General features: G+C 56.2%; 1 protein-coding gene and 1 long non-coding RNA gene across 4 annotated transcripts; one reads left to right on the top strand and one right to left on the bottom strand.

The window, feature by feature from the left end:
• Positions 1–3,915, bottom strand: LOC110343418. Of its 2 annotated transcripts, none has more exons than XR_002385681.2 (4): positions 2,627–2,756; positions 986–1,059; positions 632–718; positions 1–449 (listed from the first exon to the last, which is right to left on the bottom strand). It is a non-coding gene; the product is annotated as an uncharacterized LOC110343418 (long non-coding RNA). The 2 variants fall into 2 exon arrangements; XR_005873844.1 differs by lacking the exon at positions 1–449 and adding an exon at positions 3,781–3,915 and having other exon boundaries at positions 466–718; positions 2,627–2,861.
• On the top strand, positions 2,651–22,340 carry Gna15 (G protein subunit alpha 15). 2 transcript variants are annotated; one of them, XM_021234836.2, is made up of 7 exons: positions 2,651–2,795; positions 10,798–10,982; positions 13,034–13,185; positions 13,628–13,756; positions 15,966–16,095; positions 16,921–17,074; positions 21,820–22,340. In XM_021234836.2, the coding sequence occupies exons 1-7, from the start codon at positions 2,651–2,653 to the stop codon at positions 22,044–22,046; spliced, it is 1,122 nt and encodes a 373-aa protein (XP_021090495.1). In that variant the 3' UTR covers positions 22,047–22,340. The 2 variants fall into 2 exon arrangements, with proteins under 2 accessions (XP_021090495.1, XP_005083301.1); XM_005083244.4 differs by having other exon boundaries at positions 13,031–13,185.
• Positions 22,341–22,417: the final 77 nt, after the last annotated feature.

Genomic DNA, 22,417 nt, shown 5'->3' with positions numbered 1-22,417 from the left:
TTGCTTTTGGTCTCAGTATTTATCACAGCAACAGAAAAGTCAAGACGTTGGGTGGATCCTGGGAGGCAAAGAGCTGTGCTGTTACTAGAGAGTGGTCCCAGGGAGGGCAGGGCCCCCGCAAAGGCTCCAGGGTGGGGACGGTGCAAAGGCCTGGGGACCGTGTGGAGTCGGTCTGGCATGCTGGGGCACGGAGGAGGCAGGCCAGTGTGGCTGCAGCAGAGGGAGCGGGAGGCGGGAAGAGCGCCAGGCCTGTTGTCTGCAGGGAGGACTCACGAGTGGACCTGACGGCCAGAGCCAGGTGGAGACCCGATGAAGGTGGGTGAGACCGGAAGAGGTGAAAGGTGAAAGCCTGACGGCCGTCCAGGTCCTCAGCGCAGGTGCCTGTCGTTCCGCTGGTGTCCAGCAGGTGTCGCCAGACGACGTCCGCAGCTGCGACCAGGCCGCAGCGGCTGGGGGGGGCGGGAGGGTCCTGAGTTCGAGTGCAGCCACGTGGCCAGATGCTGTCCAGGGACAACATGAGGAGGGCAGGACGCCTGTTCAGCACCCCATACCCTGCTCAGGTCAGGCGGAGGGAGCGATCGTGAGCAATGGCTGTGCTCCCAGGGGACAGGGATTCAATCCTAACACTCACACCTGTGACTCCGGTTCCCGGGAACCCAACGCCCTTTTCTGGTCTCTCAGGTCACCGACGCACATGCCAGAGAAGTGTCCATGCACACTAAGGAGATAGATCAATTTTTGTTTGTTTTGTTTTTCGAGACAAGGTATCTCAGTGTGGCCCTGGCTGTCCTGGAACTCGCTCTGTAGACCAGGCTGGCCTCCAACTCAGAGATCCCCCTGCCCCTGCCTCCCGAGTGCTGGGACTAAAGGCACTGGAGAGATGGCTCAGGGCTTTCAAGCACTGGCATGCACCACACTACCTAACTCCACTCTCCCAGCGCCCCCAAAATGTCAGAAGGGCAAGGGTTCAGCCAAGCCCGATCACCTGAGTCTGGTCCTTGGAACCCAGGTGCTGGAAGTGACTCTCACGAGGTGTCCTGAGACCTCCACACCTGTGTCCTGGCAAATGCAACCATACACAGTAAATAAACAAATGTAATTTTTTTAAATTTTAAGACAAAAGCCTATTACACCAGAAATGAACAAAGATAAGGTTCCTGTTTGTGGTTGACAACACGTTTCCACAGAGGTACAGGGACCTAGCTAGAGTTGTCAGGGCGCTGACAACACAAGACCACAAAGTTTGAGAGGTCTCACTGTAGCACAGGCTGGCCCCGAAGTCACAGGCTCCACCTGCCGGAACCCCAGCAGAGGGTGACGGAAGGTGTCAGAGTGAGGCTTCAGGCTGGTTCTGATGTCCCCTGTGTCCCCCACATCTACTCCAGCACAAGACTCAGGGTTGTGCCCCCATCAGTGGGCGGGACAGCTCCCACTGGCCTCTGTGACCCTGCCTGGCCCCTACCACGCTTCCCATCTGCTGCAGTTTAAATCAACTGAAGTCAGCCAGCGTGGGGCAGGCGTGGGCCTGTCAACGGCCTGTGGCAGACCTGGGGGGCTGTGTGTTCTCGGGGTGCCGCACACCCTCTCTGAACTGCACCAGTGCTTCATCAGTGGCTAGGGAAGGAGCTCCTGGCTGCTCTGATCTGGGGGAGGGGACAGACATATCAGAAGGGCCTGAGAGGGCCAGCCCAGACAGTCAGCTCCCACAGTCCGTTAGTGTCACCTTCACTGGGACTGTCTCCTGACCCCCTATTTAAAGCCACCTTCAATGTCTCTGCTTTACTTTTGTCTTAAAATTTGTCCCCATCTGTGGCACCCTGAGAGTTTTATTATTTTGTTTGCTTTTGGTTTTCAGTGCAACCTGCTTCTCCCCTCCCATGGCGTGAGCCCCGGGGTGCCACAGCTCAGGCTGGGAGCACAAGTCCCCCCACCCCCTGAAGGTGACACCTCACTGTCACCTCCAACTTTACAAAAATGTTCTGTTTTGTCCCACGTGGGGCAAAATTAAAGCCTTCTTGGTGTACAGCAGGCGCTACGTAGATGCCAGCATAAGTCCCTCTCCTACTCATAAGGGGCCAGGCATGAACTACCCCATCTCCCGCTCTGTCCTGGGGCAAGCCCTGCCTTTACTCCGTGCCTCAGTTTCCTCGCCATCATCAAATCGGGGTGTGTGCGCGCGGAGGGAAGGGCCCTGCAGCCCAAGCAGAGCGGAAGCAGACTTCCCGCGGCCTCTGCGGTTCCGAAATCAGCCCTGAGCAATAGCTGTGCCCACTGGTCGCTTCCTACTTGGCCCAGGGGAGGGGGCCAGCTGGGGCCGGCAGCGTCAGTGGCCGGAGGGGGCGAGGCCACCCTCCCTGGGAAGGAGGAAGGAGGCCTGGGCTCTGCGGGCGGCGGCCACCCCTCCCTCCCCGGGGGAGCCTCAGCCACCGACCTGTCGGGCGGGCAGGGCCAGGTCTGGGCAAGTTGGAGGGGGCGGGAGTCAGCACCCCGTCCCCGCCCTGCTCCTGGCACCCGGGCCTGGCCTGGGCTCCCTCAGGCCCTCGGCAGGAACCTCAGGGGCTCTGGAGTGACCCCCGCGTCCATTCTGCCCGCTGCGGCTGTGCGGGGCCCCGAGGGGCGATGTCACCTTGTGGCCTGTGAGGCGCCGGTCATGGCCCGGTCCCTGACCCGGGGCTGCTGTCCCTGGTGTCTGACGGACGAGGAGAAGACCGCGGCCAGAATCGACCAGGAGATCAACAAGATTTTGTTGGAACAGAAAAAACAGGAGCGCGGGGAACTGAAACTTCTGCTGCTGGGTGAGTGGGAGCGGCACAGGGGACCCGGAGGGGACAGTGACTCGGCCACGGCAGGCAGGCCTTTCCCTGGTGGAAAGAGCAAGGCTGAGCTTACATCGGGCTGCGGGGAGGTGGCCGCGGTGGGTGCTGCCACCCGCGTGTGTCACAGGAAGGGAATGAAGGAGAGCAGCTGCCAGCCTGGCCCAGGGAAGGGCTGAGCCCTTTCCTCCAGCTGCCTAGGACTCGAAGCCGCCTGTCACCAGGTCACAGCCACCGAGCTTGGTCCTGGGTCCTACGCATCAGTGGAGTGCTGGGTCTCCCTCAGCTCTGAACTCTTGACCGCAAACTGCTTCGTGCCTGAGGCAGGAGGACTGCGGCTCAGGGGCCAGCCTGGGCCAAGTGAGCCATCGCAGAAATGAACAAAAGCCTGAGGGGCAGAGCAGGGCTCAGCGGGCAGAACAATCCCAGATCAAGCACTGGAGACCCCGCCTGCCATCCCAGGGCCACGCGGGCCAGATGTGGGACATCTGCCACGGGAGGTGGACAGAAAGACCAGGAGTTCCGGGTCATCCTGAGCTACAGAGGGAGTTTTAGGCTAGCCTGGCCTACATGACACCCTGTTTTGAAAAATAAAAAGCCAGGCACAACTATGACCCTAGCCCTTGTTTGACTGAAACATCCAGATAATGAGTTCAAAGCTACCCTTAGCTACATAACGAAAGCCAGTCTAAATAATAATAATGTCATCGTGAAAGGACGTCCTCATTGAGGGACAAGACCCAAAAGCCAGTGAGACACTTACTGCTCACTAAGTGCCCCTTAACTCCTGTTTCTGAGAGGGAATTTTCCTTCCCACTTAAATAATTCTGGGACAGCGTGAGGCCACACCCCATCCTGCTTCACCCCTCAGACAGGAGCTCCTGCGCTCTCCTTCAGAACCCTGGCTCCACATCCAGGACTGCCTTTTGTTCTTGGCTCAGACCACTCGGTTATCCGTTCACCCTACCTCATCGTTAAATGTTTGGTCACTTTCATAAGAGTCCATCTGAGCCCAGAAGGCTTTGAGTGACGGATTCAGTTTCTCCTGGGAGGTGAGATGGCTCACGGGGGAGAGGCGCTTGCTGCAGAGAATTGAAACCGAGTTCAAAGCCTGGACTGACAAAGATAGAAGACAAGAGGCTCCCCAGACAGACCCCCGACTTCCACATTCTATGACACAACCCCCCATTGTGCAATCGAAACATCATAGACTGTACTCTGTATCCCGAGAGTACTGTTCGTGGGGAGCCCCACCTAGAGTTCCGCAGTGAGGGGCTGGGGTGGGTCTCTTTCTCTTACATAGTGCCTGTAAGGGCACGGATTCTGGCCTCCAGTACTGGGCAGAGCATTTAAGAATACCACATTGCCTGATGCCCTCTTCTGAGTTAGGGCTTGCGCGGTTGTGGACTAAATTGGCGTCACACTGGTCATTTGTCTTTCCCGTTCTCCCTGGGCCATCAAGCCTGTGGCCTGTCCCTTCAGGAGCATCACTGGTTCCACCACAGGGCCTTTACACGAGCGTCACCTCAGCTCCCAGCCTCTGCACCCCTCCAGGAGAGTCTGAGCCCAAGGCTCGGCTCCTGAGGCTTCTTAGACAGCCCTGCCATTCTCTGTCCTCCTTATCATTCAGATCTGTATTCAAAGTCCTTGCTTAACCGATTGTATCTCTAATTACACAGTAGAGACAGCAAAAGGGTGGGGACTGAATCTGCCTTCTTCACTCCTGTATTCCCAGGGCACAGCACCGTGACACTACACACAGGTGGAGCTCAGTAAATGCAGAGTGAAGGATGGATAGGTGGATGTATGGATGGATGGGTGGATGGATGGATGGGTGGATGGATGGATGGGTGGATGGGTGGATGGATGGATGGGTGGATGGGTGGATGGGTGATGGGTGGATGGATGGATGGATGGGTGGATGGGTGGATGGGTGGGTGGATGGATGGATGGGTGGGTGGATGGGTGGGTGGATGGATGGATGGATGGATGGATGGGTGGATGGGTGGGTGGATGGATGGATGGGTGGATGGGTGGGTGGATGGATGGATGGGTGGGTGGATGGGTGGGTAGATGGATGGATGGATGGGTGGATGGGTGGATGGGTGGGTGGATGGATGGATGGGTGAATGGATGGATGGGTGGATGGATGGGTAGATGGGTGGGTAGATGGATGGGTGGGTGGGTGGATGGATGGGTGGGTAGATGGATGGGTGGATGGCTGGATGGGTGGATGGATGGATGCATGCATGGATGGATGGATGGGTGGGTAGATGGATGGGTGGGTGGGTGGATGGATGGATGGGTGGGTGGATGGGTGGATGGATTTATGCGTCCATTTTCAGGATAGAATCCCCCTAGTCCTCCCCAGCTGGTCCCTTACTGTCTGTTAAGGACACATCATAAACACTGTTCAGCCCTGTCACCTTCCTGCAGTGGCTTGTGAACCTAGTGATGTGTTTCCCTCATAAACACTGATGTAGTTTTAGGGGTTTGAGCTGCAGACCTTGTCTGTCCTATCTGCTTATGGTTGCTTCTCAGTCCTCTTTTGAAAACAGGAATTGAATCCAAAAATATATTATTTCTTTCCTGGAGTGGGCAGGAGTTTTGAGGAAGCTGGCTGGGGATAGAGAGAGGAATGTCTGTGCCAAGAATGAGGCATCTAGCATGTGACTGAGAGCAAAAAGTCAGAATTAAGGCAAGAAATTTGTCTTTGCTGAGCCAGTCCTGAGAGGTGAGGCCCTTGCTGAAGCCACGCAGCAATGCTTTCGGTCTTCCTCGTTTGCTGCCGCCAAGGTCTGACGAACCCTGGTTACAGATGGCAGCAAAGGAAACTGAGGCATGGATTTATCTGGGGTCTGCAGCTAATCTGAGCCATATCCAGGTGTGATGGGTGTGCTCCCCGTGAGCCCCGTTTCCTAAGGTGTGAGTGAGGCGCTGGGTCCTCCTGCTGTCCCCGTTTGGCACAGCCACCCCACACCGCTCCTGCAGCACAGCTCTGCCATCTCCACAAGGAAGCAGATACTTCCTGTCCACGTTGGGTAGCCTTGCCAGGTGGAGAGAGCTGGTACCTCAGCCACAAGCTACCGTGGAGGTCTCTGGAAAGAGACGAGTGACTGCAATTGTGCCCAGAGCTGTAACCGTGTGGGCAGAGGGGCTGAACCCAGGTCCTCTGCGGGAGCGGCCGGTGCTGTAACCTCTGAGCCTCTCTCCTCCGCCTCCTCTACTTTTTTGTTTGTCTTCGAGACAGGGTTTTTCTGTGAAACAGTCCTGGCTGTCCTGGAGCTCGCCCTGTAGGCCAGGCTGGTCTCGAACTCACAGAGACCCGCTTGCCTCTGTCTCCCGAGTGCTGGGATTAAAGGCTGCACCACCAACACCCGGGTTTTGTTTTGTTTTTAATTTGCTTGGTTGCCCAGGCTGACTTCAAAGTACCAATCCTTCCATACCCGTATCTGGAGTGGGTCCATCATATGCCCCTGTGGGAGAGGGTTCAGTGGTTAGCGCTCCGGCTGCTCTTGCAAAGGGCTGGGCTCTTTTCCCAGCGCTCACACGGGGCTCTCAACCGCCTTTGACTCCAGCTCTGGGGACCCGACGCCCCCGCTGGCCTCTGTAGGTACTGCACCCACGTGGCACACAGAAAGATCAGCAAATACTGCCCCCCCCTATTAAATAAAATGAAAGTCGAATTAACAGCAAGATTTAAAAACTCAGGCCATTGAACTACATTACAGTGTATGGGTGGGGCCCATAACTGTTCTCTGTCCTTCAGGCAGAAGGGGATTGAGAATTTAGGGGTGACTGGGAGGTCATCCTGCCCTTTAGTCCCGCCCTGTAGCATCCTTGGAAATCCACGACACCGCTGGTGGATGCCGATGTCACCTGGCCGGTTCTGCTAATGGGACCCATGGGGGCCCTGGTTCACGGCCTGGTCCGTCCCCTGGTTCTGTGGTCGCTCTGATTCTTTGTATCTCCTTGGAAATGCTCCAAATACTGGTCATCTGTGACGACTGCACAAAGACCTGCAGCCTCGCAGCTGGGATCTCAGGAGACAGTGACTGACGGCCTGGTACAGGACTCAAGTCCACCCGTGTCACCTGCTTGTGACATGGGACTTCTTGGAATGCTGAGTGAGTTTATTGAGTTTCAGGCCAGTGTGGGGACTTAGTGAAACCCTCTGAAAAGTAAACTGAGGGCGTGGTCAGGGTGGGGCCCCTCCTAAAATCCTCCAGTGTAGGGATGGGGGCGTGGTCAGGGTGGGGCCCGCCTAGAATCCCCCAGTGAGGGGCTAGGGGCGTGGTCAGGGTGGGGCCCGCCTACCGTGTAGGAGGCAGTAGACTCAAACTCTCAGTGAGGGGAGTCCCCTTCAGTACCCAGGCAGACATAGCTTCGTCTGTCCCTCACAGCACCGCCCCTGTCTTCCTGCAAGTGTCATTAATAACAGACTTTTTTTTTCTTATTTTGTTTTTCGAGACAGGGTTTCTCTGTATTGTTTTGGAGCCTGTCCTGGAACTCGCTCTGTAGACCAGGCTGGCCTTGAACTCACAGAGATCCGCCTGCCTCTGCCTCCCGAGTGCTGGGATTAAAGGCGTGTGCCACCAACGCCCGGCAATAACAGACTTTCTTGACTCATCGGTCTAATAGACTGAACACCGGGGGAAACTGAGTCTCAGAGAGGAGCCTCTGCCTGACGGGTCCACCATCAGATTCGCAGACAGTGGCGCTGGCCGCTCCCCCTGCTTAGCCGGTCCACACAACCCCAGTCACAATCCCCCACACTTTCCTTTCTTGGCCAGGATCTCACGTAGTCCAGGCTGACCTTTAACTCACTCACTGTGTAGCTGAGGACAGCCCTGAACTTGATCCCCTGCCCCCATCTCTGAGCGCTGCAATGCCGGGCATGCGCTCACGCGCATGCCAGGTGAGCCGGGGCCTGAGGGCAGCCCTGGTTCCCCTTTCTGTTCTTGAGACTTTCCCACTTCCTCCTGCCTGAGCCCTGACCCTCATCCTGGGACTGTCATGCAGTCGTCCCCACTTCCCTTCCTTGGAAAAGCTGCGTGCCATGTCCCCAGGGGACGCACAGGTGACAAGCTGGGGCCACCCTCTTGGTTCCTATTCCCCCAGCAGATCCGTCACTTTGGTTCATTTTTAGATGAGAAAGCAGGCTCAGCCTCAGGGCAGGGGATGCTTAGTTACTGGGTGAGGCAGCCAGGCCTGTGCCTCAGGCCCTGGGCCCCAAGGGAAGATTGTAATATAATCGTTAAGGACCACAGGGCCACAGCTTCATCTGTGACTGCCCTGGCCTGATTTCTCAGCCGTGCATTTCCATTCTATGCACGGTAAAGTTTACCTTCCTTCTGGGTGTGGTGCACACCTGTCACCCCAACATCTGGGAGGCTGAGGCAGGAGAATTTCGGTCACCAGGACTGACTAAAGTGTGCACAAGTGGGCTCACATGCACACACGCTCGCGTGAGAGCACACTCATATACATACATGCACACACGAACACACATGTGCGGGCACACACACTGTAAGTGCCAGAAAAACGGCTCAGCAGTTACTAGCACCGACTGCTCTTGTAAAAGACCCAGGTTCAAGTCCCAGCACTCACTTGGTGGCTCACAACCATCTGCAACTCCAATTGCAGGGGATCTGATGCCCTCTTGGAACAGCATGGGCACTGCACTTGGCAGGTGCACAGACACACTTGCAGGCAACACCCCACACACATAAAATAAATAACTAGATCTGAAAGAACTGTTCTAAGCCAGGCAGTGGTGGCGCAGCCTTTAATCTGCACTCAGGAGGCAGAGGCAGGAGGATCTCTGAGTTCAAGGCCAGTCTGGTCTACAGATGGAGTTCCGGAACAGCCAGGGCTACACAGAGAAATCCTGCCTCCAAAAACTAAAACCAACCAAAAATAAAATAATTGTTTTAAAATGTCGCTCTTAGCCGGGCGTTGGTGGCACACGCCTTTAATCCCAGCACTCGGGAGGCAGAGGCAGGTGGATCTCTGTGAGTTCGAGGCCAGCCTGGTCTACAGAGCGAGTTCCAGGACAGCCTCCAAAGCTACAGAGAAACCCTGTCTCGAAAAACCAAAAAAAAAAAAAATGTCGCTCTTCCTGAAACGGGTGTAGCAAAAGCAGAATATCATAAAACTAGTTGAGTGGTTCCAATGCCCGGGACCTGGCTGTGGGTGGGTGGGGTGGTACCCCCCCCCAGTGGCAGGATGGTTTATGAAGTCCAGTTCTTCCTCCTGCCTTTCAGCATAAAAACAAAATCATGGGCCAGGTTCTGATAAAACTTTATTAGTCTCCAGGAGTGTGGCTCAGTTGCAGCTCCTGTCACAGCGTTCCATCCAGTGTGAAACTCAGCCCAAACAGTGCTATGGACAGGGAGGTGCAACCTGAATTTCACGTGGCCCCCAGCTGTCATTTTGATATCCTACCATATTTGTATGTGGGTTTCTGTGTGTCTGTGTGACAGAGCTATGTGTGTATGTGGGGGTCAGACCCTGATGGCAGGTGCCTTTCCTTTCTTCCTTCCTTTTTCCTTTCTTTCTTTCTCTTTTTTCTTTTTTGAGACAAGCTCTCTCTATCTAGACCACGCTGGTCTCAAACTCACAGGGATTCACCTGCCTCTGCCTCCCTAGCAATGGGATTAAATGCCTGCTCCATTCTTGGCTCAATTTTTCTTTAGAAATAAAACCAAAACCCAAGCATCCGAACTAAGGAGTCACATGCCAGACACACACTCGCTGCTTCTGCACCCAGCCTCAGTCTCTCCACTGACACCCACAGTGTCACACACTGGGTCTCTGTAACCTTCGCCACCCGTGGCTACACTGTTGTTCTCGTCTCTGCATTCGGGAAATAGGCTCAGATCAGTGATGCCTCTGGCCAGGGTCACAGAGCATAGGCTGGGGTGTGGTGATGTCATGTGGTATGGTACCTGGGTAGTTTCACGTTGACTTAACACGCACTAGAGGCATCAGAGAGGAAGGAGCCTCCGCCTAGGAAACGCCTCCATGAGATCCAGCTGTTAGCCGCTTTCCCAGTGATAGGTGGGGGAGGGCCAGCCCATTGCAGGTGGTGCTGTCCCAGAGTTGCTGGTCCTGGGTTCTGTAAGAGCCATGACCAGCAAGCAGTCAGCAGCCCCTCCCTGGCCTCTGCAGCAGCTCCTGCCTCCAGGGTCCTGCCCTGACTTCCTTCAAGGATGCACTGTGATCTGGGAGTGTGAGCTGAATAAACCCTTTCCTCCCCAACTTTTTTTGGGGGGCGCTTGGTTTTTTTTTTTTTTGAGACAGGCTTTCTGTGCGGCCTAAAACTCACCCTATAGACCAGGCTGGGCTTGAACTCACAGAGATCAGCCTGCCTCTCCCTCCAGAGTGCTGCGATTAAAGGCTGCGCCACCAATGCCAGACCCCACTTGCTTTTTGGTGATAGTGTCTCTCATAGTGATAGGAACCCTTGCTGGGACAGGGACCCAGGCCGCTTCATACTCATGCTCAGTTCGCCCGACAGGGACCTACACTGCTTTTCACCGATGGTTGTCTTGACTGATCTTGGCTCATCTGGGAGACAAGCCCCACCCACCACTGTAAGGACTAATCTAGATTAGGTCAGCCTCGGGCTAGCCTGCGTGGGTTGTGTAGACAGGGTTTCCGAGGGTGGAGACCCACGGACATGGCAGGATGGGATGTGAGCCGTGGCCTCTGCTTCTGCTACCATGGAGGCTTTGCCCCGGGACTAAGGGCCACATGAGCCCTTCCTGTCACAGCAATGCGAGGAGTAACTAAAACGCTGGCCCACACTGCAGAGCTCGGGCGCCATGAGCTCCGTGTGGGCACCACCGGTTCCGTGTGTGTGCCGCGTGCTCTGTGTGGGCTCCGTGTGGGCCCCATGGGTGCGACGGATGCCGTGTGGGTGCCGTGCGTGCTGTGGGCACCCTGGGCCCCTACCTCTGAGCGTGCTGTCTGTCTCCAGGCCCTGGCGAGAGCGGGAAGAGCACCTTCATCAAGCAAATGCGCATCATCCACGGCGCGGGCTACTCGGAGGAGGACCGCAAGGCTTTCCGGCCGCTCGTCTACCAGAACATCTTCGTCTCCATGCAGGCCATGATTGACGCCATGGATCGGCTACAGATCCCCTACAGCAGGCCTGACAGCAAGGTGAGCACAAAGACCCGTGCTATGCGATGTTTCCGGACGCGGAGGAGAAAGAAGCATTTCCCAGCCTGGCATCCCAGGAACATCAAAAGAACAGCTCGGTCAAGTCCACCTTGACACCAGAAATGAGTTTACTAGGGCAGTTGACTTCTTTGGATTTTTTTTTTTTTTTTTTAGTATTTTATAGTATTTGTAATTATGCATGTGAGTGCAGTTCCTGAGGAGGCCAAAAGAGGGCGCTGGCTTCCTGGTCTGGAGTTACAGTTGTGAGCTGATCAATGTGGTGCTAGGAACCACGGAGCCACAGCTCCAGCCCTGAAGTCGATCTATGCATTGGCTGGTATAGAATGGCTGGGCACATTCCTGCCTCTGTCAGCCACAGCCCCATTTTTATAAAAAAAAAATTGTGCACCTGTGTGTGGGGACATTTGTGTAAGCTGGAGGGTGACCTCAGTGAATTCTTTAGTCAGTTTCCACTTCCTGGATTTTTCTTGGGGTGGGATGTTGAGACATGGTCTCTCTGTGTAGCCCTGGCTGCCCTGGCACTCGCTCTGTAGACCAGGCTGGCCTCAAATTCAGAGATCTGCCTGCCTCTGCCTCCCGAGTGCTGGGATGAAAGGCGTGAGCCACCGTGCTCAGATCTGTTGTTTTTAATGAGTGTGTGTTCAGGCACCGTTGGATGCTGGAGGCTTTGGGGTCACTGGCTCATGCCACCATGCCTGACTTTTTCCATAGATTCTGGAGTTGATTTCAGGTCATGTTTGTGCCGCAAACACTTTACCTCTGAACCAACTCTCCAGACCCTGAGGCCTGCCTGTCCCTCCCAAGGGACCCATGCTTTTCTCGGTTTCTACATAAAGCCACCCTGATGAAGTCGCTTTCAGGACTCCACCTCCATGGCCCGGGGTCTCAGCTTCACCATGTGAATTCTGGGGTGTAGGGTCCAATTCACAGCCAGCTACAACCTTTCTGACAGGCCCTTGGGGAAGGGACCACCTCTCCCCATTTCTGCCCCTCACCCAGGGTCAACCACATGCTCCCCAGCCCAGCGACGTTGAGTGTTAAAATCTCCTAACCCAGCCAGGTGGCATCATGAACAATTCCCCGCACTTCCTAAGATGCCAAGGACAAAAAGAGGCTCTATCTGCCAGAGTTCACTTGGGAGCCAAGTTTCTTGGGTCACCTTACAGAACATACTAGGGCTTAGAGGAGTGTGGATACCCTCCCCTCAACAGACCCCAGAAAGCCTTACCCACCAGGGATGGGGCCCCCGCCTTTAGCCTTCCTCAAGCCTTAGACTCCAGTCCCTCCTATGCGTCAGAGAGCTGCTGGGGACTCAGGTGAGGGTCTTGTAGCCCTCCCTTCCCTCCATGGTGGATGGAAGCAGTCAACAAGCCAAGCTAGGATGATCTGCCCACACCCCACCGCCCGGGAGGTGGGGACTCGGGCCCTGCAGGGGAGCACATGGACTTTTCTTCAAGGGTCACTTGGCCTCCTGGGCCCCCACAGTCTGGAGGGAAAGTCTCCAGCCTCGTTCACACATAACCAAACCTAACAGTGCGCCCACACGTGGGCGATGCACGTGCATGTTCATGAACACATGAGTGTGAGCACAGGGCAAGTATGCAGAGCGCATTGTGGGAGTGTGAGCAAGACCAGCGTCTGGGATGTGGAAAGAGCAGGCGGGACAGCAGGGTGGGGCCTGCCTGTCCCTCCCAGGGGGCCCAGGCTTTTCTCAGAGTCCATAAAACGGGGCAGATGCAGCCCCTCACTTCACAGGGGCCCCCTTCCCCCTCCCTGCTCTCAGACTCCCCCAGCCCATCGGGTCAGACTAGTCCCTGAGCACTCTGGGAGGGGTCGTACTGGAGGAGGGCGTTGGTGTAGGGACCCTGAAAGATGGAAAGGAGCTCACTTCTACCTCCTCTCCTTGTGTGGGTCAGTGTAGGCTGGCAGGAGGATGGAAAAGCAGGAGAGAGGGATGGGTTTTAGGGATGGGTTTGGTGCCCGCAGCTGCCGCAGGCTGCCCGAAGCTCTCACCTCTCCGTCCACAGCAGCACGCCGGCCTGGTGATGACCCAGGACCCCTATAAAGTGACGGCTCTTGGAAAGCCGTTCGCGGTGGCCATGCAGTACCTGTGGCGCGATGCTGGCATTCGCACCTGCTACGAGCGCAGGCGCGAATTCCACCTGCTGGACTCTGCTGTGTAGTGAGTCTGGGGTTTGTGGGAGGAGGGATCTTGGGGTGAGTGCACTGGGAGGGGCTATGAAGGGTGTGGCCACGGGGGTGTGGTCCTGAAAGGTAGAAGCGCAGGAGGGAGGGACCCAAGGAGGGAAAGGGTATGCAAGGGGAGTGGCAGAATCTTAAAATGAGCAGCCAGAAGTGGGAGGGTCCAGGGTGGGTGGGGCCACAGAGGAGAGGGACTGGAAAGAGGCTGAGTGGCAGCTGCCTGGCTCCACCCAGAACTCTGAACTCCCTAGGGGTGAGCGCCACAGATGTGTGACCCCAAGTCAGGTCAGTGTCCTTCCAGGGCTTTTAGCAACACACGACATCCAAGATAACAGAGATAACACCGGCCCCGGGGCTCTCAGGGGTCTCCTGCCCCAAGCAAGGTCCTTGCTAGGCCCAGCCTCATGGGTCCTCCTCCACAGCTACCTGTCACAGCTGGAGCGCATTGCTGAGGACAACTACATCCCCACAGCTCAGGACGTGCTGCGCAGTCGCATGCCCACCACAGGCATCAACGAGTACTGCTTCTCCGTGCAGAAAACCAAGCTTCGGTGAGTACCCAGCAGAGGCCTGGTGGGCGGGGTAGCCCTTGTAGGAGGAACAAAGGAGCTGGTCCTTGAGGAATGGATGGACAGATGGATGGATGGGTGGGTGGGTGGGTGGATGGGTGGATGGATGGGTGGATGGATGGATGTGTGGATGGATGGGTGGATGGGTGGATGGATAGATGGGTGGGTGGGTGGGTGGGTGGATGGATGGATGGATGGATGGGTGGATGGGTGGATGGATAGGTGGATGGGTGGATGGATGGATGGATGGGTGGATGGGTGGATGGGTGGATGGATGGGTGGATGGGTGGATGGGTGGATGGATGGGTGGATGGATAGATAGGTGGGTGGATAGATGGATGGGTGGATGGATGGATGGATGGATGGGTGGATGGGTGGATGGATGGATGGATGGGTGGATGGATGGATGGATGGATGGATGGGTGGATGGGTGTGTGGATGGATGGGTGGATGGATGGATGGATGGGTGGATGGATGGATGTGTGGATGGATGGGTGGATAGATGGGTGGATAGATGGATGGATGGGTGGGTGGATGGATGGGTGGATGGGTGGATAGATGGATGGATGGATGGATGGGTGGGTGGGTGGATAGATGGGTGGATGGGTGGCTAGGTGATCTGTGATTGCTGAGGAATGGTGCCCAGCTTGTAAGCACATGGGAAACCGAGTTAACTTGTGGTCTTTCTTTGAGGGATGATAGAGCACCCTCTGGTCTGGCATAGAAATTCACAAATGATCTGGTGGCTCTCAGTGACCTGGGGTACAGATTGAGGAAGTGATAGCAGAAGTTTGTCACTTTCTCTCTGCGTGTCTCTAGGTGCGTGTGCGTGTGTGCGTGTGTGTGTGCGTGCGTGTGCGTGTGTGCGTGCGTGTGCGTGCGTGTGCGTGCGTGCGCGTGTGTGTGCGTGCGTGTGTGTGTGCGTGTGTGTGTGTGTGTGTGCGTGTGTGTGTGTTGAGGCAGGTCCTTCTCTGTATTCTCAGGCTACCCTCAAGCTCAGAGAGCTCTTCTGCTCCTGTGTCCTCAGTGCTGGGGCATGCCACTGTGAGTGACACTGCTTGTTCTGGAAAGGTGATTGTGGGTCTTTGAGTCATGTGACTGAGCCTACCTCAGTTTCCCCTTCTGTTTCCTTGTTTGTCTGAGGGTTCCATTAGTGTCATAGTATGTCTGTCACCTACACTCTGAGTAACATCTACTGCTCAGGAAGGTGACAGTCAGATCCATATCAGTGACCCAGTTTCTGAGAAACCACCGGAAGGGGTGGTGGTCCTTGCTTTTGTTGGGGTCGTGGAAGGCAGGGTGTGTCCTCATTGAGCTACAGAGGGTCAGATCCATTCTGGAAATCCTCAGAGGATACAGTGGCCCATTCTACTGGTGGGAAAACCAAGTCTGAGGAGGTGTGATCAGAACCGCAGCCTTCTGTGGTCCCAAAACTCAATATCCTTGTTGTCTTACACATTCCTGATATTGATTAATTAAAATTTTAATTATGTGAGCACGTGGAGGTTCATATGTGATTGTGCACATGAGTGCAGTACCCACAGAGGTCAGAAGGGGGCGTCAGATCCCCTGGAACTCGCGTCACAGGTGGTTGTGAGCCACTGCCTTGTGGGTGCTGGGAACAGAACCCAGGTTCTCCGCAGGGGCAGCTGCTGCGCTAACCACTGAGCCATCATCCCTCCTGTGCCCATGTACCTGGTGGTGAAAGAGCCTTCTGCAGTTTCTCTGTGTGGATGGGAGTGTGCGTGTGTGTGCACGTACACGCGTGTAGAGGTCAGAGGTCAGGGCTGGGTTTCCCCATCACTCTCACTGAGCCTAGCGCTCACCTGCCCACCCAGGCCCAGCATCCCCTTCTCCCAGCCTCCCACTGATGATTACAGGTGCATGCTGGGAATTTCTTCTGCAAAGTTTTAGCCACAGGGCCGACTCCCGGTCCTGCAGTTTCTAAGCTGATTATCACATATATTGTGGGGAGGCTTGAACCTCATTCTGGCCCAACTCTGTAGGCCACCCTCACGCTTATGGAAATCCTCCTGCCCCAGCTAGGTGAGTGTATTGTAACAGGCGTGAAGCGGGTCACGCAGCCACATAGTCTGCTCTTTGACCCGATGGCGACAGGTCTTGCGGCTTGTCCGAAGCGCTCCCGAGCAGGGACCAGGTCATGTGGCAGCGTCTCTTGGTTTCTCTTCAGAATTGTGGATGTTGGTGGCCAGAAGTCAGAACGTAAGAAATGGATTCACTGTTTTGAGAACGTCATAGCCGTCATCTATCTGGCCTCGCTGAGCGAGTATGACCAGTGCTTGGAGGAGAATGACCAGGAGGTGAGGGCGCCGCCATCACAGGCACTGCGCCTTTGGGGGCCGGGGACCCTCCGTCTGAGCAGGAAACCCACGGGAAGCCTGAACCGGAGTGCCTTGACCCTCCCTCCCTCCCTCCCTCCCTCCCTCCCTCCATCCCTCTCTCTCTCTCTCTCTCTCTCTCTCTCTCTCTCTCTCTCGGTCTCTCTCTCTCTCGGTCTCTCTCTCTCTCTCTCATGCAGGCACGCACACACACACACGCACACACACACACACACACACGCGCGCGCGCGCACACGCACGCACACGCACACACGCTTTTCTCACACACTCCCCCAGCTTGGCTTCCCTTATGCTGGATTAATGGGTCTCAGCTGCCACAGCAGCCACTCCCACAGGATATGCCGAGGTCCTGTGACCACTGTGACCAACCACAGCAGCTCAGGTGACTTACAGTGCAGACACTCCATTCCTGCTTAGTTCTGGGAGCCTGAGGTCAGGGTGTGGGAGGGGCTGGTGGCCTCTGAGGCCCAGATTCCCCTCACATTCAGCTTCCAGTGCTGTTGGCTGGTAGGAGTGCAGCCTCCTGTGTGCTCCCTGGGTGAGGACACTTGTCATTGGGTTAGATGGCTCTCTCAGGACACTTGTCATTGGGTTAGATGGCTCTCTGGTGACTTGCGGCTTCACCTTGGTCAGTCACACTCCAGTGGTCCAATTGGATGCTGATTTTGGAAGGGTGTCACTCAACTCAGGACGTTGGGTGCAGAGTGCTTAGGTGCGGCCCTTTACATACAAAACCCCATGGGTGGGGCGCCCTGCTGAGGCCGCCGCTGGTCTCTGTCCCCACAGAACCGCATGAAGGAGAGCCTGGCCCTGTTCAGCACAATCCTAGAGCTGCCCTGGTTCAAGAGCACTTCAGTTATCCTCTTCCTCAACAAGACAGACGTCCTGGAGGAGAAGATTCACACCTCGCACCTGGCCACCTACTTCCCCAGCTTCCAGGGTGAGTCGTTCTAGAACATTCTACACCTTTCACCTCCCCAAAGCAGCTCCCCAGGAGAAGTGAACCTTGTCCAAGGCTCACCCCTTATCCGGAGTCACCAGAACAGAAGTTTCAGAGGGAACATGGAGTTGTTCCCAGCCTGTCTCTCTCTGAGGAATGGAGACTAAGGTGACTTTCTTAGCAGATGAATGAAATTTCTATAAAAATCCATTTCTAAGCCAGGCGTGGTGGCACACACTTAATCCCAGCACTGGGGAGGCATAGGCAGGCGGATCTCTGAGTTAGAGACCAACGTGGTCTACAGAGCAAGTTCCAGGACAGCCAGGGTTACATGGAGAAACCCTGTCTCAGAAAACAAGAACAAAAAAAATCTACTTCTGTTTTCATAGAGGTGGAGATAGCAGTGCTTTGAACATGGTAGTCAGTGGCTCCAGGCCTCACTGGGGGGTTCTAGGTAGGGCTCCACCCTGACCACGCCCCAGCGCCTCACTGGGGGGTTCTAGGCGGGGCTGTACTGCAGATCCCCACCTCTGTTCTGGGCTGTAGTTTTCATAGTTCCATCAACCCTCTTCTGGTAACATCCATATGTTAGCTCATTTGTGTGATCTTTCCTTTTCTTTCTTTTTTTGTTTTGTTTCTTGAGGTGGGGTTTCTCTGTGTAGCTCTGGCTGTCCTGGAACTCGCTGTGTAGACCAGGCTGGCCTCAAACTCAGCGATCCACCTGCCTCTGCCTCCCCAGTGCTGGGATTAAAGGCTGCGCAGCTACCATCTTCATTACACTGAATATTAATGCAGACATATATGACACACGTAAACAAAATATCGGAAGCTCACCTTCCACAAAGCAAGGCAAGCCCACAGCAGCTAGGTGGAGACCTCGGTTTACTTCCCTCAGACTCTTCCTGGAAGGGTGGCGGGCGTTTAGAGAAATAGATTTTTTTGTTCTTGTTTTCTGAGACAGGGTTTCTCTATGTAACCCTGGCTGTCCTGGAACTCCCTCTGTAGAACAGGCTGGTCTTTAACTCACAGAGATCCGCCTGCCTCTGCCTCCCCAGTGCTGAGATTAAGTGTGTGCCACCATGCCTGGCTTAGAAATGGATTTTTATAGAACTTTCATTCATCTGCTAAGAAAGTCACCTTAGTCTCCATTCCTCAGAGAGAGGCAGAAGCTCTGTTGGGAGAAACCACCCCACGCATTCCAGCTTGAAGGGGCCATTTTGCCTGGCTCAAGATCTCATGGTCAGGCATTTGGTTTTCTCCCTCTCTGCCTCTTTTGAGACTGGGTCTCATTGTGTAGCTCTGACTGGCCTTCAACAACTCTGTAGCGCAGGCTGGTCTGTAACCGTGAGACCTGTCTGTGCCTCTGGAGTGCAGGAATCAAGGGTGATCAGAGAGCTGCGCTGGGCAATTCCGCCTCCATTGCCAGGTGGCTGAGACCAGAGGCTCCATGCATGCCTTCTCCCGAGAGTGGTGCCGTGTGCACTGGGGAGTCAGCTCCCCACGCCCCTCTTGCCATCACCCTCACAGTGTGGCTGACCCTGGGTGCCTAGGTGCTCGTGCAGGGGGAGAGCGTCTGTCAAGCCTCAGGGACATCCGTGGCACCATCACAGTTGATGGGCCAGCCCAGCTTCAACCTGGGGATGGGGAGGCAGTGCCAGCTGTCTTGGAGCCAGGCTCCCTAGTTCGCTGTGGTTGCTGTGACAGAGGACTGCACTCAGTCGGGGCACTAAACCAACAGAAGGGAATCACCTGACAGCTTAGGACACACTGAAATCAGCCAGCATGGGGCACACTGCGGATCGGGCCGTGATCTGCAACGCGGGACACACAGGCTCTGGGGACACTTTTACCTCAACCTTCGCCCAGCCACGCTTCAGGCTGCGTCCATGCTTGACACCAGGTCAAAGGTCACTCAATTCAACCTCGATGAACTCTGGTGTCAGTATTTGACCACTGGCTCTGTCACAGCTGAGAGCCCCAAGACACCGCCATTCTGTCAGTCACACCCCTCAAGGCTGAGTGACTGACAGCCATGAGGTTCTGGTCACTCTCCAGTGCCCTAGCCCCGTCTTAGCTGAGATGGCCTGGAGAGTCTGGGAAGGGAAAACCGGTGATTTTGAAAGACGATTTTCAACATAGGGCTGGGTCAGTGTCTTGGTCACTGTTCTTGCACTGTGAAGAGACACCACAAACACAGCAACTTCTTTTTTTTTTTTTTTTTGGTTTTTGGTTTTTGGAGACAGGGTTTCTCTGTTGCTTTGGAGGCTGTCCTGGAACTCGCTCTGTAGACCAGGCTGGCCTCGAACTCACAGAGCTCCGCCTGCCTCTGCCTCCTGAGTGCTGGGATTAAAGGCGTGCACCACCAACGCCCAGCCCACAGCAACTCCTTACATCAGCGGCCTGTTGACCGTTTCAGAGAGTGGTCAGTCTGCAGCGCCATGAAGGGAAACAGAAATGACGCTGGGGAAACTGAGAGCTTCACACCCTGATCTGCAGGCAGAGAGAATGAGAGGCCTTGCAGGAGGACCTGGGGGCTGCTTTTCACTCTCAAAACAGTGACAAGCCTCCTTCAACACAGTCATGCCCCTCCACCAAGGACACACCCTCCACCAAGGACACACCCCTCCACCAGACACACCCCTCCACCAGACACACCCTCCACCAAGGACACACCCTCCACCAAGGACACACCCTCCACCAAGGACACACCCCTCCACCAGACACACCCTCCACCAAGGACACACCCTCCACCAAGGACACACCCTCCACCAAGGACACACCCCTCCACCAGACACACCCTCCACCAGACACACCCTCCACCAAGGACACACCCCTCCATCAGACACACCCCTCCACCAGACACACCCTCCACCAAGGACACACCCCTCCAACAGACACACCCCCTCCACCAGACACACCCCCTCCACCAGACACACCCTCCACCAAGGACACACCCTCCACCAAGGACACACCCCTCCAACAGACACACCCTCCAACAGACACACCCCTCCAACAGACACACCCCTCCATCAAACACACCCCTCCACCAGACACACCCTCCACCAAGGACACACCCCTCCATCAGACACACCCCCTCCACCAAGGACACACCCCTCCACCAGACACACCCTCCACCAAGGACACACCCCTCCATCAGACACACCCCCTCCACCAAGGACACACCCCTCCACCAGACACACCCTCCACCAAGGACACACCCCTCCACCAAGGACACACTCCTCCAACAGACACACCCCTCCAAAGACACCCCTCCACCAAGGACGCACCCCTCCAACAGACACACCCCCTCCACCAAGGACACAGTCTCTCTCCTCCTGCCCAAACAGTTCCCCTGCTGGGGCCTTTCTCAGGGAAACACCACAGACACCCAGTCCTCCTCCCCCCAGCAACCTTCTCTGCTTCGACACTCCCAAGGTTTGCTTTCTGTGACAGTTTTCTCAGGTGTTTGTTTAAAGGCTGAAATAGCTTGTTCAGCACTGAGAGGCCCTGGCCTCTTCCTTTTAAAATTATTTTATTTTATGTGCATTGGTGTCAGGGTGTCAGATCCCCTGGAATTGGAGTTACAGGCAGCTGTGGGCGGCTATGTGGTTGCTGGGAATTGAACTCCGGGTCACTGGAAGAGCAACCAGTGCTCTTAACCGCTGAGTCATCTCTCCAGCCCTGGACCCTGGTTTCAATCCCCAGTATTGCCAGAAAAAAAAAAAAAGCCAGGGGATGGTGGTGGCAAGTCTTTTATTCCAGCACTGAGAGGCAGAGGCAGGCGGTTCTCTGTGAGTTTGGGGCCAGCCTGGTCTACAGAGCGAGTTCCAGGACAGCCAGGGCTACACACAGGGAAACCCTGTCAGTCAGGGGAAACATTGAAGCCTTGAGGCTGGAGAGACACTTACCTGGCGTGGCAAGCGTCAGAGTCCCCATCAGCGTAAGTAACTGGGCATCGCGCTGTGCACAGACGGCCGAGGTCGATCAGTGAGCACCGTGTGCAATGAGACCCAAGCTACAGCAGAGACAGCCCTCTGCGCCTGCGCCTGCGCCTGCGCCTGCATGCACTCTTGATGGACCAACAACTCTCACTTAAAAACCAGAACAACCGTGTAGAGCAGGACTTCCATTGTAGAGATGGGGAAACTGAGGCACAGAGAGGCACAGCCACTGGCTAGCCAAGCCAGCGAGGCGCTGACACAGGCTGGAGCTACAGCAGGAGGCTGCCTGGTCCTGCTGTCTGTCTTTGCCTCCTTCCCTCCAGGCAGACATTCTCACCGGCGCCTCTGCACCCCTGCGCATGTGCAACCACGCTCAGCACCCTATCTTGCCCTTGTGCTGGGATTTGAACTCAAGACCTAGAGCCCAGGTCTCTGGACACGTTCCCAGCGTGAGCGCAGGAGGCCGAGCACCGCCCTGCGCCTCCGTTCCTCAGGCTGAGCCTCCTGTCACGCGGCCCCTGCCCTCACTCCCTTTGGCTGGGATGGCAGAGGGTGCTCTGGGCCCCTCGGGGCTGTCCCCAGGTGCCGCTCCCGGCTCTGCTCGAACCCAGCCATTAGCGCGTCATCCCCGGGAGGTGGAGGGGAGAGGGTCAGGAGCTCAAGGCCAGCCAGGGCTGCGGCATGGTGACCCGGAGGCCAGCCTGGGCTACAAAGAGGCTTCAAGGCCAACCTAGGGCGCGCAGGGAACTCCAGGCCGGCCTGGGCCGCGCACGGGAGCTGAGCTGACCCCACCCCTCTCCGCAGGTCCCCGGCGGGACGCGGAGGCCGCCAAGTGTTTCATCATGGACATGTACGCGCGCGTGTACGCGGGCTGCGCCGAGCCCCACGACGGCGGCAGGAAGGGGTCCCGCGCGCGCCGCCTCTTCGCACACTTCACCTGCGCCACGGACACTCACAGCGTCCGCAGCGTGTTCAAGGACGTGCGGGACTCGGTGCTGGCCCGCTACCTGGACGAGATCAACCTGCTGTGAGGCAGCCCGCCCGGCCTCCGCGTACCCGCGGGCCGGGGGCGAGGACAGGGCGCGCCCTGGTGGCCGCGCGGGGAACTGCAGCTCGAGGGCTCCCGCACCACCCCGTGTGGGTCCGGGCGCGAGGTCTGCAATTCCTTCCCTCGCCCTAGCTCTTGGAGTCAGGCCTGTAACCCCGGCACTCGGGAAGCAGAGCCAGGAGGATGTCTTCGAGTTCCAGGACCGCCAGGGCTGCCTAGTAAAACCCTGTGTCCAAAACAAAACAAAACAAAACAAACAAAAAAACAAAAAACCCTACACGGAGAAACCCTGTCTCAAAAAACACAAACCCAACAAGACGGATGGAGCGCTCTGAAGACCTCTGACTTCCCGGG

Source organism: Mesocricetus auratus, unplaced genomic scaffold (assembly GCF_017639785.1).
Source record: "Mesocricetus auratus isolate SY011 unplaced genomic scaffold, BCM_Maur_2.0 Super-Scaffold_100676, whole genome shotgun sequence".
NCBI classification, from domain to species: domain Eukaryota; kingdom Metazoa; phylum Chordata; class Mammalia; order Rodentia; family Cricetidae; genus Mesocricetus; species Mesocricetus auratus.
This window is presented reverse-complemented; position numbering and strand designations above follow the sequence as displayed.

Coding starts and splice junctions, on each gene's coding strand:
- Gna15 (XM_005083244.4), top strand. CDS start 2,651: ATGGCCCGGTCCCTGACCCGGGGCTGCTGTCCCTGGTGTCTGACGGAC. Junction 10,983..13,030: donor ACAGCAGGCCTGACAGCAAG/GTGAGCACAAAG, acceptor CTCCGTCCACAG/CAGCACGCCGGCCTGGTGAT. Junction 13,186..13,627: donor CTGCTGGACTCTGCTGTGTA/GTGAGTCTGGGG, acceptor CCTCCTCCACAG/CTACCTGTCACAGCTGGAGC.